The following is an 18,478-nucleotide window of genomic DNA, read 5'->3' on the forward strand; positions in this document are numbered from 1 at the left end:
CTCCATTAAAAAAAAAAAAAAAAGAAAAGAAAAAGGAAAAAAATTTCTTCACACTGCCAGCCACAAATACAACATTAGGAACTCTATTCCTAAGTAAACTTATAAGCTAAAATGAGGGGGAGGGAAGCTGAGAACAGTAACTTTCATAAAATATGATTAAAAAATGCCAAATAAGTCTATGGGAGGATCAGTGTGCTAGGGTTTTTCTGTCTTCTGCCAACACTAGCACTGATCTGTCTGTAAGGAAACGGTTCGTTTCTGAAAGGTGTTAATTGCACTAGCAGTTTCAGTAAGAGGCCTGTGGAGCAGCTCCATTTCCTCGTATGGGAACTCCAGTCCTAGTAAAGGGCTGCCTGGCTGCATGTTAACCATCTCTCTTGATAAAGGATCTTCCAGTAAATTTCTTTTGGATTTTCCCCATCACGGTGTTTGGAAAATCAGTTCTAATGATCCAGAGTTGGATCCTCTACCTTAATCTGGTCCCAGTTTTCCCTCTACTTCCTCAGCCTCCTTCTGCCCGACCACCTCCCTTGAGCACCTCGACTTCTGCCAGGAGAGGAGTGGGAAATGGAGGGGGTCAAATTCAATGCTGCTCTCATCAACTGCGTGGCGACAGACGTGGGACACACTCCTGGCTAAAAGAGGATCCCAGCATTAACTGTGATTCTCCCTTTGTGCACAGAGGCACACAGGATTCCTGCAGACAAGGCACAGATGATGAAATCTGAGAGGTGTGAGGACAGATAAAACCCACACAAGTACACACACACTTTAGTTTCCATAAAGCTTCGGAACAAAAGCACTCTGTAATCTCCCTCTAATGCCAAGTTTACAATGCCTCCTGAACAAAGGTGACTCAGGAGAATGCACCAAACTCCTTTCAGCACTTATTTAACCTGGCCACCTGTGTGAGCTCAGAGAAAGGGCATTGACTTCACCTGAGTCAGCACTGAGCCTCGTGATCCCTCGCAGGAGATGATTTAGCACAGAGGAAGATTCATCTCATAGAAAGGCTGTCACCTTCTTAAGCTCTGTGGATTCGTGAGGACTTTCCCAAATCTCTCTCTGGAGCTACATGAAGGCAAAACTCAGTGCCACCACAAAAACTCTAAGCAAACTCTCTATTTTCTTCTGTGTTATGATTATTAGCATTTTGGGATAATTTAGTGCCAGTTAAGGAAACTCAGTCAACAAAAAGCATGTATTATTCTCAAACCAAGGGAAAGAAAAACATTTAAAAAATTGTCTTTAAAGTCATAAATCTGTAATGCCTTTACCCAAGTGTGTCTCCACGTTTCTTTTCTGTGTTAACTTCTGTGCATATTGCCAGTTTTTATAATCGAGGAGAGCGAACAGGTGGGATTGTTTTGCTTTTAGAGCATGGACATGTGAGCATTTCAGATACACATTTAAAGGGAAGATGAGAAATGAGAGACAAAAGGGCAAGAAAGAAAAATAGTCTTCCCATTGCAGGTTTTTTGAGTGTATTGTGATAGTTATTTTTAGTTGTAGGGATTAGTGGTTAATGATTTGGGAATTTTTCCCCAAGTAGAAGTCCTGGGCTAAACATTGTGTGTATTCCAGCTCCCCTCTTCCTGATGGTTCTGTGCCTCAGGGGAGTGTCCTCACAAGCAAGTCCTCTACCTCTCTTCACATCTATATGAAATATTTGGACATCTGCACACAAAGAACTTGAAAGTTCACAATCTGGGAGCGCGGTTGGTAAAGGTGATCACGGGAAGGGCTAGGGTAGGAAAGTAACAATGGGCTGGGAGTTCTGTTGGGTAAGACGCCAGTGCCCATCCTGTTCAACCACTCACTTTCTGTGGAACAGGGGAAAAGAACACCCCCTCATCCCCACTTCAGGGGACTCACTGACATTATTACACCATACAAAGCCACAAGGTCCTTAACATCTATGACTCTATGGTATGCTACATAAATGGGTATCCAAACAGTTTCTACAGATAATAATACCTTCCATTTTAAAAGGTAGGAAGGAATTCAGAAAGCATTTGTTTTGAAGGGGAAAAAAAAAGGCAACCAAAATATCCAGCAGACACCAATTCCAGGAACAGGGCTGACCTTATGTTCCAAAGAAAAGAGTATCAGGAAATCTCAGGAAGCCAAGTAGGGATGGTCCACCATGCTGAGAGTGGTTCAGGGAGCGGATGTGAGAGGCTGGCTTGGAGATCTTGGCCCTTCCTGTCTTTGTGGGAAAGGGCAGCCCCAGCCCGAAGGAAGGGATCCCACAGGGCAGCAGGGGAGCAGCTCAGGGCAGAGCTCACCACTGACGGCTCTCTTCTTCACTGCTCTTTGTTTAAAAATCCTTCTTTGGGGTACACTTACTCAACTTTGGATTGAGAAATACTTCTTGGGAAGGTACGAACACTGTTTATGGATGTTGAAGAATGAATATGCTAAAACCGCTGATAAATTTTCTCTCTTAGCATAAAAATGACTAGGGTTATGTCGACTCCCAGTCCAGGACCTTGGGACTCTTACCAGCAATCAAAAAGGCATAGTTGGATCCAGACCCATTGTTACTGAAACATTTCATAATAAATTCAAAACTAAAGTGGGGAAAAAAAAAAAAAGATGTAGCTGGATCAGCCAGGGAGCTGGTATGTGGCTCACATTATTTCTTCTTTTTCTATGTTTGTATTGCTAAACCATTTTGTTTCATTAAATGAAGGCTGAGTTCACTTTTTCTACACAGTCTGTAATGTGTGTGTATACATATATACATTATATACACAAAGGCACATATGTATACACACACTATATAAAATGGATTCATATGTTAATTTTTAAAAATTGGCTATTGGGGCACCTGGGTGGCTCAGTTGACTGAGTATCCAACTCTTGATTTCAGCTCAGATCATCATTTCAGGGTCATGAGATCAAGCCCCACACTGGGAGCCACACTGGGCATGGAGCCTGCTTGAGATTTGCTCTCTCCCTCTCTCCCCCACCTCTCTCTGACCCCCGCTGTCTCTCCCTCTCAAAAAAAAAAAAAAAAAATCCCAGATATTTCATCTGCAAATGCTTCCGTCTGATCTACAATCTCTCTTTATAAATATTCAGAATGATCACTTAAACATGAAGAAACATTTTGTCTCTCATACTTGCTTGAAGTCCTCTAATGACTCATCTTGGCACTCCTTCACATGGCCTCCAGTGTCCTTCATGCTCTGCCTCAACTCCTCTAACCCCCACGGCCCTACACCTTTGCTCATTACAGTCCTGCCACATTGCCAGGGAGTTACTCAAACTCACTCTTTCTCAAGATCTTTATGTACTTCTTGAACCTAACTTGCCTTCAGCCTTTGGGTTCAGCTTAAATGTCATTTCCTCAGGATGGCCTCACTTGATGACCTACATTAGGTTTGGTCTATCTCTTATATCTTCTCAAAGCAACTTAGACCTTTTTTAAAAATCGAATTGTAAGTTAACGATAACGTTATTTTATTCAACGTCAATTGTAGGGTAACTATAGTTATTTGTATGATTTCTTATCTGTTTTCTTCCCCATCCCAGCTGGACTTAAATTCCTTGAAGGCAAAGATAATATCTGGCACGGTGCTCTCTGCATTCCCAGCCACTTGCTAGTACCTGAGCCTAGCAGACCCATGGCTGCTATGCATATATGCATGGACTCATTCCTGTTAAGTGAGGAGGCAGATCCGTATCTTTTTGGTTATTTACATCCCACATACGTGTCTTTAGCTTCTGGAAAAATGCAATATAGTTCTCTCTGGAATAAAAACAGAATCCAGCTTCACGTACAATTTAGCACTTAATAATCTTGATGATGTTGGTGGACCTTGTTCAAGGAGAGGATGATGATAATGACACGTTCATTATGTTATGAAATTACTACTCATAACTCAACAATACTAATAAATTACTCCTGTATTGCAACTTTGCAAATGCTTTCATGTGTACTCCCTCATTTGAAGTGGGTACTGTTGGGGTACTCATCCCTGCTTTGCAGAGGTAGGCTGAAGAGCAGTGGCAGGAGCGGAAGGAGGTCCCCTGACTCAGACTAGTGTGTGCTTCTTCCACGCTACCATGTGAGGTTGGTTCACCTCTCTGGGTCTCAGCTTCATCTATCAACCAGGGATTCAGACCAAGTGCTTTTGAAAGATTTTCTATCTTGGCAATTCTCTGTGTTTTTAATCGTCACCAAGCTCTATGAAATGAAGGGTGATGACAAGTGATTATAATACAAAACTTAGCATGCAGGACCTCCTGGCAATTTTTAGGACCATGCAGGACACCATCTAATGGAGTCAACATTCAATATTAGGAACTCTTGAAGTCACCAAGCTCCCAGAATCTTAGGGGATCACAAAATCCTGGAAAAGGGCTTGAAGTCTATATTTTTAAAGAAAGCAATGCACTTTATCTTGAACTGGAATTGCACAACAAAATGAAGTCTTGTTCAGAGTCCTTAAAAATGTCTCCACTTACATAACTTCTAACACAGATTCCCCAAGCCCTCAGTTATCTGGCCTAGGACTATTTGTTCCTACTTAGTACTACTCAAAAGTTACTGCAGGCATCAGTTTCTGGGTAGATCACACTGTAAAACCATTGGCCTATTTCGCCACAAGTAAAACTAGTAGCCACATTTTAGATTTAGATGTTTATACAACCTGAAGTCGTTCCTTCCTAACCTCCTCACTGAATCCTCTTCCATGGTCACTCCGTGAACCCTGGTGGGCCCTAATCCTTTTATTCTTCAGCCTCTACCCTAGTCAGGTCTGTGCCCATGTTTTTATTAATGGGAAGTAGAAGAAAAATGGGGAATGGCCAGAGGTAGTCTAGCTCAGAACTCTGGCTAGGAGTTAAGAATATCTGGATTCTGATCCCAGGGTTTTAGGGCTTTTTTTCTATTTTTTTTTAAATTGTGGCATAATAATACAGAATATGACATTTACCTTCTTAATCATTTTTAAGTGTATAGCACAGTAGCATTAAGTACATTCACACTATTGTGCAAATCGCCACCATCCATCTCCAGAACCTTTTCCATCCTTCAAAACTGAAACTCCACACCCCTTAAACACTAATTCCCTACACCCCCACCCCTAGTCCCTGGCAAGCACCATTTTGCTTTTTGTCTCTATAAGTTTGACTTTCTAGGTCATTCTAGGTGCTTCATAAAAGTGGAATCATACATTTGTCCTTTGGGGTTTGGCTTTTTTCATTAGGCATGACTTCAAAGTTCATCCTTGTTGTAACATGCATCAAAATTTCCTTCCTTTTTAAGGCTAAATAATCATCCATTGTATGGATATACCACATTTTGTTTATCCATTCATCTGTCGAAGAACACCTGGATTGTTTCCACCTTTCAGATATTGTGAATAATGCTGCTGTGAAGATTGGTGTACAAATATCTGTTCAAGTCCCTGCTTTCAATTCTTCTGGTGATACATCCAGAAATGGAATTGCTAGACCATGTGGTAATCTTATGTTTAATGTTTTGAGAAACTGCTTGCCATCTTGTTTTCCACAGTGGCTGCACCATTTTACATTCCCATGAAAACTGCACAAGAGTTCTAATTTGTTTGTTTAAACTAATGTGCTGAATGGCCTTTGGTGAGTCACAATTTCTCTGAGCCTCAGTTTCCTTATCTATAAAATGAGGGGATTGGAATGGACAGTCTTTAAGGTTTCTTCTAGCAATAGAAAACTATATTGGTCTAATTAAATCAAGTTGCAATTAAAGCCAAAAAGCAGTCCGAAAGGTTTATAAGCATGACTTGATAACTTAAACCTTCTTCCTAATACAATAATCATTTTTCAAAGGAAAGCACAAAGAGTCTAAAATCATTTCATAGATGCAGATGTCATTGATGATGGTAGTGGCCACCTCCTGAGCATCTCCTCTGCTGAACACTGTTCCAAGTATCCCCCACACACTATTTCATGCCCCATTTGTACAGATAAGGAAACTGAGACATGGCAAAATTACACTATGTGCCCAAGAAAACACAGCCAGTGAGTGAAAGAGCCGAGATTTGCCTGTGGACAGCTCTGCTGTGGGGACAGGTTCTTCACCACCAGACCCAGATGAAGCCTTTCTTCCTCAGTGTTTCTCCTCGAGTCCTGACTGTTCTTAACTGTTTTCTTTCTTTTCCTTGATCACACTTTCATTTAAATATCTCAGCCCTTAGCAAAGAATAGCTGAATTTCCTCCACTATGGCATTTAAGCTTTTTTATTTTTAGGCATAGAGGCTGAAATGTACAAAGCTGTCCCAGAAATCCTCTGGGTGAATGCTTTTTAGTAATTTCATCTGATAACTTTGCAAGTGTTTTTCAGAAAATCACTTTTAAGGGACGCTCCTTGAAGGAAGAAGAAATAGAATCCTTATGGTGTTCTGGATAATAATCTTATGACATGGATTTTATTACCTTGATTTTATAAGCAAAGACACTGAGATTCAGAGAGGTGTGGTAGCTTACCCAGGTCACCGAGTCAAAACAGACTAGAGCTGGGAGGTAAGCCTGTCACCAAGTGAAGCCCATGCTCCTTCCTACGGGGAGACACCCCACCAAGAACATAGAATGCCACTTAGGAAAATCATTGCAAGGTCAACGACATATCACAATCTCAGGTGCTGTCTCTATTCAGTTGAGCAACTGGTGTCTGAAAGAAAAATAAAGGAAAGTGAAGAGGTTCATAGCTTCCCAGGAGCAAATCAGCAAGGAGAGGGAAAAACTCAGTCTCCAATGAAGATTAGATTCTCTTTGGGCACCAGAGGCTCTGTTTTCTCTTAGAACAGATTGTGGAGGGAGGATATTACTGGATAATAAATATTCTAGTTACCAAAAAAAAAAATACATACATATATATATATATCTCAAAGATATAAAGTAATTGGACTTGTCTGGTTAAGAAGAAACCATCTTAATAGTTCCATATGGTTCTTAATCTTGCTTAGTACCAATTCTAGGTTTTATAGGTACTGGGTGAGGGGGAGTAAGATCTAGGTCCCAGATTTAGTTGGGAAAAACTCTCTCAAGAGGATTCTGAAATACTAGAATAAAGTTAAGGACTTCTAAAATTTTGAAGAAAAAAAATTAAGAGAAGCACATGTGAGTGATGTCCAACTCAAACGATAAGGTGACCTCAAGATTTCCACTGGATTCAGACAAAAGGTAGGAGACGTTTATCAGAGAAATGATGATCTTGATTGTTAACCCTACACAGAGAACACTAAAGTTTCTTGAGGCACAGACTGATTTTTATTTCCTACCCTTCACGGTACTAAGCATAATGACATTTATATACCAAGCCAACAATGCACATTTCTTTATAGTTCGAACTAGTATTTTCATTTGAATTATAAACTCTGAGGTCTTTCTTTTAAGCATTAAAAATGCTAAATAAGCTATAGCAATTGAATTAAATATGTGCGCCATGAAAAACAATGAATAGAACGACGGTGGCAGTTGTTGGCCACAGGGGGTTAGCGTGCCTAAAGAGCCAGATTATGGACCACGGTACTGGAAAAGTAATAATGCAACATAAGCCCGATTCTGTAGCATGATTAGGTTGTGTTAAAGTAGCTTAGGTCATCAGAGTTGGCTGAGGCCAACCTAGGTGAGTACGGTTCCCTTCCAGAAGTTAAGACACTTCAGGGCACAAATCCACAGAGACAAGCCCTCCTCCGTCTTTTATTCATGAAGTCATAAAAGCCACAGTCTTTGTTTCCTCAGTCTAAAACTTCTACCAATGATACAAATCAGTTGTTCTTGTGAAAACATGCTAGGCAGGAGACATTTGGTAGAATCCAAAGTGACTTCACTTTTGTTTCTATAAGAGATTAGTGTTTCCTCAATATCAGGAGAATACTGGCACCTAACCTTGAGAATCAAGTTACCAATTACAATTCACTTTGGCAATATTTGCCTGAAGCATTTCTTTGATTATTTCACTTTTAGTGATAAGGAGAATTCTCAGGGACAATCATGCCTTCAGCCCCAGTACACGGTGACCGGCATATAAAGTGTTCTTGAAATGCCACTGATTATATCACTGAAGATTTCTAAAGAGAGAGAAGTCTCCCAACAAGATAGCCAGTATTTCCCAAATTTAGTTTTCTGTCTCCCCAAGCCACTGGAAAGGGTATGACTTAAGAAAAGTAATTCTTATGCCCCCTAGAAACTATCCAACAGAGAATTGATTGTCCTGATTTTTCCCTACTCGAAGAATTGACCTTTTATCCATCTTTATTCCCCTATGCACCTAGTAGGCAATAATACATGCTTTGTGAATTCAACTAATGTGGTTATAGGAATGACACAGATCACATGTGCTTTTTTATTTTCAACATAAAGGCATCAAATCCATGTTTCCTCCTCACTTCAAAATAAGGCTTCCAGCATGGTACCTTAAATGTACATGAAAAAGACTTTTCATGATACATTAACCTCACTGCACATGAATCCTGGGCCTGGCACCTCACTTATTATTCATTAGGATAATGTGGACCCAAAAGGGATCTGCAGAAGTTTGGAAAACCTCTCCTGGCCTTGCCCAGCACTAAGGGAAAGACCCCTTCATCCCAGAAACACAGTCAATACCCAAACAAAGCAAGAATGGCATTCACCTGACCCAACCCCCTGGCGTGTCCTGATTGTTTAAAGGGGGTGCATTACTTCACCTACGCTAGAGCCACAAGTGCTAGAAATACTTGATATTTGGCAAACAACATTATCAATGGCTCGCAGTTGGCCCAGAAAGAACTATTGCGTAACCAGAGGAAAACATTCTGGTTCTTTGATTCTGCAGGTTAAAACATACACTGCAGTTAGCACTGGGAGCTTACCAGTGCGAGGTATTGGAAGAACACAAAGAAGTACACAGCCAGCTGGTTTGCAGTAGGCCGGAAGCTGGCTGGGTAAGCCAAACTTACAGATTTCAGGATCCCTGTGGCATCTTCATGGAGCCATGTAGGGTAGACCACTTCATCATTCAGGATGGCCTCAAAGAGGTCATCTTCATTCTCTGCCTCGAAGGGTGCGTGACCACAGAGCATCTCATAGAGCAACACTCCCATCGCCCACCAATCTACTGCGGGTCCATAGAGCATTTCCTGGAGGATCTGTGCAGAGGGGGCAAGGTGAGAACATCTGAACAATGAATGTGTCCTGAATGACTAGGGAAAATGATGTATTAGGAAAGAGGTTTCATTTCATCTCTAGAGAGTGGTCTGTTTTCTCTGTGGTTCAACTCAGAGGACCTTTCATCCAGGTGATCAAACACTTATGGCCTGTTTTGGCCAAGGTAATGGCATGTGCAGATCCAAAACAGAAAGGGTTTGGGCACTGTGTCCCTGTCGAGGGAGGAGGAGATTGGGCTCACTCACTCGCATGGGAAAGACTGAGGCACTTTTCTCTACTTCTGCTAAACGGGGCTGGGACCAAAGCACTGAGTAGAGACAAAGAGGAAGATAAATAGCTGGGAGCACAGCACACTTTGTCCTCATTCAGGGCAAATGCCTAAAGCAATTACAAGGTTTACACACAAATTTTTTAACTCAAATTGTTATTTATAGGAACCAAGGACATTTTCGGGCATCATTCACCCAATGAGGCATCAGGGAGTGTGGAGGTGTCAGCTTTCAACACGCCCATAGAGCTCAGTGCACCAAAACAGCCTGTGACATTAATGCTCAGGATTGCCCAAGCTGCACTCACCTCTGGAGCAATATAGTCGGGTGTGCCACAGAATGTTGCCGTGGTGACTCCATTACAGATCCCCTCCTTGCACATCCCGAAGTCTGCCAGCTTACAGTGGCCCTCATGGTCCAACAGTACGTTGTCCAATTTGAGATCTCTGGAAGAAAGAGCGAGCAAAATGCGTAGGACAGCCAGGCCCCAAACCCTGATGGGCTGGCTTATGGGGTGGCTGAGGAGACCACACCAAGCAAGCTTACTGCATACACCTCCAAGGCAACAAACTTCTTTGGGTTATCTTGGAAAAAGCTTTAGTCAACTCAAAATTTGCCTCATGGTTCCTAGATGATGGTCCCTTGTGAATAGGCTAACCATATACAACTACCGAGGCCCGATGGTACCCCGTCATCGGGGCGTCTCCACAGTCGCTGTAGGACTGACCTTCTGGAGCCTCACCGTTCCCCACCCCCCACCCCCCCACCCCCCCCCCGTGGGCTGTGGCGGGGCACTCATGGCTCTGTGTGTCTAGCCCTGCTCTGGGAATCCAGTTCTGTTGGCCTGCCTGGCCTGAGGGAAAGACTGGTGTCTGTCCAGCCCGGGATCACGTTTCAGCTCAGAGGAGGCAGGTGATGCCAGCACAGGCGGGACTAGTTTCCAAGCTGTGCCCTGTGAGCTGATGAGTTGCTACAGCCTGACCACACAGGTCTCACAGACAGCGGTCACCAGAGACACCCAGGAATGAAAACAAAGTCCTGTCTTCTAGGAATTCCCGATAAGTGAGGTGAAAGGGGAGGAGTTTTCCTGGCACACATCAGTGGGAACGCAGAGCAGGCCTCCTCTCGGCTTATGTGCCTCTGGCGGCAGTCTCCCTGGGAGTAAGCAAAGGTGTGCTGGGTCTCTGAGCGCCCACTTCAGAAAAGCAAGCCTTTTCCACTCGAAACCAAGCCCGGCCTTGTTCCCCTTCTCCATACAAAATCCCACTTTCCAACAAGCAACCGTTTTCAGGGGGCTGTGATCTATGGAAACGGTTTCCTTCCGCCACAGCCCCCACACAATATAAGCAAGACGTATTTAGCCCACGTGAAGGAGGACTCACGAGGTGCCCGGTGGTGGGTGGGATGACTATGGTCATGTATTCGGGAGGGAGGCCACTGCCAGGAGCATGGTCTTTCTCAGCCATTCTTCCAGGAATGGTCGCAGATCCTCTGCCCTATTAGCGCCTGGTTGTCTGGCTCCTCCGGGACAGATGGCACACATCAGAGGTGTTCAGGGTTAGAGATTACAGTCTGCCGCCCCAGGAGAGAGCAAGACCATGGGGGATCTGCATAAGCTTGGGGGCGGCCTCTGTCAGCACCACGTTCTAGCCCAGCCAGCCAGGTCCGTGTGGACCTGCGCCCAGAGCCTGCTCTCTCATGTTGCCAAACAAGGTTACTGGGTCTCTGAATTCTCCTAAAGCTGTTGGCTTGCTATGGACTCGTAAAGGATTTTCTTTGGTAACAGAAAACAAGTGCTAACAGAAACCTACAACGGTCTCAAGAACTGACCTGTGATTGCTCAAGAGAGTTTGTGACTAACATCTCAAGTAAGAGGTTTAATTGGATATTACTCAGTTGCTGTCATGGGTAGCAGGAATTGTTCCAGGAGAGACAAGTGCTTGCGATCAGTTTTGTAAGCCACCCAGCACCATGCCCTCTGCACAGAGAAGTCCGGGGACACAGCCTCACTGCCCGGAAGACAGACTGAGCAGTATAGGGGGCTCGACTCATCCCTGTCATAGGATGCCCGAGGCCACACTTCAATCCTGGTGTTTCACACTCATTTTTGGCATTCCTCAGGACTGTATAAGGTCCAAGGGGAATGCCATTGTTGGTTTCATACCAGGTGCTAACTAACAGACAAAACTCCCAAATTGGGACCCCAAGGGGGTTCAATTAAGAACATAATATAATCCCAGGCTATCAGTTCTGCCCTTGGTCCAAATGTCTCACACCTTCTGTCTAAGTTCTGACCCGATATCCCCAGATAGTCAACGTTGCCCCCAGAGTACCCAGTTCATGCCTCGATGATGGTACACCCTGCACTGTATTCCGAAAGGTTCTGTCTGTGTACCTGTCTTCCCCTTAGCTGGAGCTAAACCTTCCTCCTCCCTCTCTTCAGCGTGGGTCTGGCAGAAGGTGCTGCCCCAAGAGATAAACAGAAGCATTTCAGACAGACAACAGTGAGCTGCCCTAGCCAACTCAGAGCCTGTCTTATTTTGAGGGGAATAAAGGAAGCTTCATAAACCTCACTGGGATCCTTGTTCCAAAGTAATTACACTTACAAATAGTGATGTGCTTTTCCCCTTAGAGATGGATTCCAGAGGGAAAAGAAGAATCCTGAAATATAAGCTCAAATTCTTTGCTTTGGTGATGCTGGTGAAGGGAAACTACTTTTGGAAAGGCAGTTATGGACCCAATCATGATACTTTTCCTCGGCTTGCAGCCAGACGAAAGAGTGAAACATTGACGGGGTTCGTCAAATAGATCCAAAGGTTAAAGATTCATTCATGGCCACCATCAGCTTCCATTCTAAGGGTAATCATTATTTTTACTTAAAAAAAAAAAAAAAAGGCAAAAGTAAAAACGTCATCCTATGACTTCTGACTTTGAAATAGGCAGAGGTCAGTTTTTGGCTTTGCAGTAGTTCCCAGCCTCCAATGCCAACATGTAACTCAACAGCCAAACTTAACAAGGCTACACAATGAAGATTACAAGTTCATACAGGGCAGAGGCTCAGATTCCAAAATGCCAAATACACAATTACGGGCTCATCATTCATTAGCACATCGAGCCCCTGTATTTCATAGCTATAACTTTTGTCATACAAGCACACAGAAGGGTAGAAAGAGTTATTTTATACATTGTTGTTGCCAGGTAATCAGGGTTACTTAAAATGCCCACAGTGGTTTCATCGAGAAGCATCTCAAGTGGTCGAGGACAAAGGAAATTCAGAAATTCTATTTATTTTGTTTCCACAGTGAGCTATTCCAAGAGTCATAAAACAGAATGACATGAGTCTTTCTGCTTAGATCACTGGAATCAGTGACTCTTCCAAAAGAAATAAAGGAAGGTGAGTTGAGAGCTGGCTCCTTGAACAAGAATGACTCTAAGAGGCTATTCAGTAACAATTTTTAATGTATTTGAAAAAATTTTTTATCATGGAAAATTTCAAATCTATACAAACGTACAGAGAATATAACAACTCCCATGGTGATCACAGACCATAAGCGACTATCAATGCATGCCCCATTTTGTTTGTGTATACCTTCACTCCCTACCTGATCCATCCTTTTTCAGATTTTGAAGCAAATCCAATACATAAAATCATCTCATCTGTAAATATTTTAATATCTGAATCTAAGAGACAACAATTCTTCAAAAAAATATAACTTGGATATTGGTTATTATAAAGCATACAGTCAATATACTATTACAAGTATACCGCTTTTTGTCTGCTCGTCTGGGGATGTGTGTGCATAGCTAACACACACTGAATGTTCACCAGATGGGAAGTGCTTTAACCGTATTACTTTATCCTCATAACAACCCTCTGAACTAGGATCTATTGCAACATTACTTAGTTACCCAAGGGTAAATCCAGGATTCAGACTCAGTTCTGCTCACCTCCCCCCAAAGCATGGGCTCATAACCCACTATAGTAGGCAAACCCTCTTTTATATACTGGTATTGCACTGCTGGCTAATCCTCCTAGTAGATTATTTCCTGACACTTCCCCAATTGAAACAAGAACCATCTGAGAATCAATAAGTATCTCAAGACTGAATAATGACAAAGCGACATTTTTGTGCACATCACTATGAAATGCATAATCAAAATTTTACCCCCCCCCAAAATTTTTTTGCTTTGGTTTTTAGTTTGTGCAAGGAGAGGGAATTCAGTGGATTTTACCCAACCTTTGTACGGGAATAGGGGCATGCACAGCAAATGTGTCTCTACTGGTCAAATATTCTGAAGATAATTCACTGCTGTCTTCTAAGGAGAAGAGGCTGATGGGTGGGTAAGGGTGAAGAGGTGGCTGAAAAGAATGAATTTAATATCATGATCACAATTTCACAACAAAACCATTTAGGGCTAGCTTGTATTTTGAATGTCTGGGTTTATATAAACTTGCAATTTTTTTTCAAGGCAAGACTGATTGTGTTAAATTGGTAAAAGAATGTTGAGGGGCGCCTGGGTGGCTCAGTCAGTTAAGCATCCGACTCTTAATTTCGGCTCAGGTCACGATCTCAGGGTTGTGAGCTCTCACCCCACGGGCATCGACCAGCTCCGACTGGCTCTGCTCTGGGCATGGAGCCTGCTTAAGATTCTCTCTCTCCCTCGTGCTCCCACACACACTCTCTTTAAAAAAAAAAAAAAATGGTGAGAAGTCACTGAAACGGCAACAGTCTAATATCTGATTTTATCAGCAACTAGATAGACGTGCCGTTCATGTATTACTTAACATAAGATATTCAGCCATTCACCCACCGCACAAATCTCAGAGGACCATCTCTGAGCCAAACAATACTCAAGGGGCCCAGAGTCCTGAAGGAGACAGGAGATAGCAGGAGCCTGATATGGCAGGGACCAGCCAAAATTCCAGTCTTTGGCCCAAGAAGAAAAGAAACCATAGAAAGGTCATACACAGGAGATGGATGAACATTAACTTGTGATTCTACAATGAGCCTCCAGCAACAATGTGGACAAAAGGTTAGAGGGGGAGGAGAGAACTTGAGGAAAGTAGATGGGAAGCTACTGAAGTGTTCAGAAAACAAATGGTGGGGCAGTAAGGCAAAGGGAATTGGATGGTCTGAGAACGACTAGGCAGGAAAAGTAACGGGATACAGTAATGGAAAGATATAGACAGTAAAAGGGAAGAAGGCGTGAGGATGTTCTGGCTCACAGAATTTATCTTGGACATATTGAGCTATTTTTTAGACATCCAAGTGGAGACATTTAAAGGCAGCTGAATATACATGGCTAGAAGTCAGAGGAAAGGCTGGGTCGGAGCTGTAGGACTGAGAGTCATTAGCTGGGCATGGATGAGTTCACCTGGGGAGAGGGAGCAGAATGAGAAGGGTATTCTGAGGATAAGATCTCTGGTCTTTTTCACACCGGGACCACAAATACTGGTGATAAAGTAGAGCCCGAGTGGGTAGCACCATTGAGTGCCCAGGGGAGCAAGGACCCAACTCCTCTGCCTCCAAGTAGGTCATCCCTAGTCTTGTCAAGGCTTAATAGGGTTAGAAAACATTAACCTTTTATATTCAAAATCATCTAATGGACTCTTTCTGGGTTTAACCCTCAACCCCTGCTACGTGATGTGATGCCTTTGTAAGCGTAAACTGCAGTATTCTGTTTTACAAAAATGTTCGTTGCCGCATCTTATGTAATAGCAAAAATTTGGAAATAAGCCAAATTATTTATTAATACGGGAATGGCTAAACAGATTATGGTATATACATGACAGAATTTTATGGAAGCTGCTAAAACTTTATAAAGGACTAAAAATGTAGGGACATTTTTATGACAGAAAATTTATCTTTTGAAAATTATTTCTTTTGTGATTATAGGAGTAATATTTTCACTACATAAAATTCAGTCATTCCTGAAAAAATCATGGGGAAAATGATGACAGTCTCACAGTCTTCAAATCTTTTTTTCTTAATGCTACACTAATATATATTATGAAATAACTTGCTTTTCTTACCTAACAAATATTTTGGACATAGTTCTATATCCTATAGATCTTCCTCCTTCTCTGTAATGGTTATCTAAGATTCCATTAGAAAGGTGTATCATAATTTAACTAGTCCCCTCTCCATGAACATTTAGATGGCTTTTAATTTTTTACAACCTCAAACCAGAGAGTAATGAACATTATTTGCACACTTGTAGGAAGGTTTACTTTGGATAGATTTTTTAGAAGTAGAAATGCTGTGTCAAAGGATATAAATGTTTATAATTTAAACAGATGTTGAGCAATTGCTGAAAAAGTTGCACCAATTTATACTCCCACCAATAGTGCACAAGAGCATCCATGTGGCTTCCTAATTCAAGTTAGATATCACCATCCTTATGTCCTTGCCAATTTGCTAGGGAAAATGATCTCATTGTTTTAACTTCATTTCTTGATTATTAGTGAGATTAAGCTTTTAAAAAGTATATGTTTAATGACCATTTGTATTTTCACATGTTTTAGCCATTTTAAAATTTGAGTTATCTTTCTGATTATTTTTTAGAAGCTCATTACATATTATGGATAGTAGTGGTTTATTATATAGATTGCAAATATTATTGCCCAATATTTTTATACAGTCAAATCTTCCAATTTGTCCTTTATGGCTGCTGGATTTCATGACTTATTTACAGGCTGATACAATTGTAAGTGGAAAAGCAGGATACAAAATTATATTTTCAATATTCTCTTAATTATGGTTGTTAGGAAGGTAGAGGGAAGGAAGCAAATCAGGAAGGAATGAGAGATGGAAAGCTAAGAGGGAAGGGTAAAAGTCTATTTCTGGGTGATATGTTTATAAATAGTTTTTCTTTGCTTTGTGTTTTCTAAATTTCTTATGGGAATTACATATTATTTGATAACCTGGAAGAAGTCATTAGAATATATGTTTACATGTTTTGGCTTTAATCTTTTTCTTTGGTTTCTGTACCATTTATGGCCGTAATTCCCAAGGAAGATGTGTAGGGAATATAATCCACTGGTAGAGATGGAAAGGATTTCTTTTGGAATGCAGGCTGCAAGGACATGTTGAAAAAACAAACAACTTACTTGCACAGAACCTGAACATTTGTGGGCTCAGAATTCCGAACCTGTTGCCACAAGCTCATTATTCACTCCTGAAGTTACCTTAAGTATCTACCAAATACATAATTGTTGTGGATGGCACTGATTTTTCAACTGCCCCATGATGTGTCCCTGTATTCTTAACCAACTTATGCATGAAAATGAGGCCCCTGCTAAAAAAAAAGGGGGGGGGCGCGCCTGGGTGGCTCAGTTGGTTAAGCGTCTGCCTTTGGCTCAGGTCATGATCCCAGGGTCCTGGGATCGAGCCCCGCGTCGGGCTCCCTGCTCCGTGGGAAGCCTGCTTCTCCCTCTCCCACTCCCCCTGCTTATATTCCCTCTCTCGCTGTGTCTCTCTCTGTCAAATAAATAAAATCTTTTAAAAACTTTTTTTAAAAAAAGCAACATTCCTAATTATTAAATGAAGTCCCCATGCCATTTCTCTTCCCAAAGTGACATTTTATCTGGTTTTGTGGGGCTGATCTATTGGAACAAATTAGGAATATGTGAAACATGAACGCTCATTCTGAGGCTGAACATAAAATAACCCATTTTCTAATGAATCAAGTCCATAAGACAACTTCCAACCCTGAGAGTATTACCAACTCTCCTCTGAGGCTCCCCCTATCCTTTTCTACTTCTCCCAACAGCTGCTTAAGTTGGGAAATGATCAAAAAAATGACCCTGTACAAGTCTGGCTATTACAATCCCTTTAAAACAGGGCCAGGGACTGACAAACAAATCCCCCCAGGCCGGGTTTGGTTTCCATCCAGGTCTGGTGTTGGATGCACTCAATATGCAGGCAGCGTGTTTCCACCTTTACCACTGTGCATATACAGGACCAATTTAACCTGAGCAAAGGGACCGACAGATTTCCCCTTGCCTTGTCTTATGGTTGGAAAAAAAAAAAATGTACAAAGAAAACACTCATTGCCTCTCTGGACAAATGTAGGAGGCAATGAGTTTGATGAACGTCCACAGTGTGCAGCTCATACGTCTCTTTAGGGACCATCAAGTAAGTGAGCCATCAAGCTGACAGTTGAGCCTTCTCCCTAAAGTTTTTCATTCCAAACCCCCGCCACCACTCCCAGGAGGGTTGAAATTCCCTAGCTGAAATGGCACAAATTTATTTAGTAGCTCCCTACAGTACTTTTATTTTATAGTTGCCAAGAAAACCTCTCTCACGGACTCTCCTTGCCAAAATGCTTCCTCCATGATACCTGGCTGCATTCAGCGTGCAGACGCCCTCTGCGAGGAAAAGCAGGCAGGTGGGATGGAGGGCTTCAGACAAAGACACCAAGGAGATGACAGACCCTGGGTGGTGAGGGGTCTCCTGACCATTGGGCCTCAGTCTGACAACACAGAAAGGATGCTGGAGCAAAGGGTACACTTGTACTTGATAGTCTAGGGGGGATAAGGTGGTCAACACGTTGAATTCTGCTTAACTCCTCAGGCTTCCCCAGTGCAGAGAGCTGGGTGCAGCTGACCCATGCAAAACCACTTTGCTTTCTGGCCACAGAGATCCAACAAAGAAATGGATCAGAGAGTCATAGGATTCTGAGAGCCTGCAAGCTAGGGATGGGATAAGTGTGGAGGAGCTCCCTGCTGGCTGCTTGCAGGGCATCTTCAGGAAGATAAAGGAAGGAATGATTTCCAATGAGGAGGAATCAGAACATGGGTCCTTCTTAACCCACGTGATCTTAATGGTAATTGGGGCAGCTGTGGAGTGGGGATGAGCAGGGAAGATGGAACCTGCTAGGTTTATGGTACACACACGGCACCAATACCAACAGAGAGGCCACAGAATGAAACTCTGTTCGACCTTAGAGGTCACACAGCACTAGGTAAATAAATGTCAGCCATTGTTGTCACCATTATTACTGTTAGTAAGTGGATAAGTGTGTGGCTGTTATCCTCAGAAAAGATTAGCCAGACAACTGAGGT

The 18,478-nt window shown here is 42.4% G+C and overlaps 1 protein-coding gene across 3 annotated transcripts in view; it reads right to left on the reverse strand.

Moving 5' to 3' along the window:
- The window catches only part of PRKCH (protein kinase C eta), a 222,938-nt gene that overhangs the window by 19,431 nt on the left and 185,029 nt on the right, over window positions 1-18,478 (reverse strand). For all 3 annotated transcript variants that reach the window (XM_027570953.2, XM_027570955.2, XM_027570954.2), the window contains 2 exons: window positions 9,719-9,857; window positions 8,935-9,123 (listed from right to left, as the gene is read on the reverse strand). In XM_027570953.2, the coding sequence (XP_027426754.1) occupies window positions 8,935-9,123; window positions 9,719-9,857 (328 nt within the window). The remainder of the gene's footprint in view (window positions 1-8,934; window positions 9,124-9,718; window positions 9,858-18,478) is intronic.

The sequence above is a fragment of the Zalophus californianus genome, chromosome 6, assembly GCF_009762305.2.
Source record: "Zalophus californianus isolate mZalCal1 chromosome 6, mZalCal1.pri.v2, whole genome shotgun sequence".
In the NCBI taxonomy this organism is placed as follows: Eukaryota; Metazoa; Chordata; class Mammalia; order Carnivora; family Otariidae; genus Zalophus; species Zalophus californianus.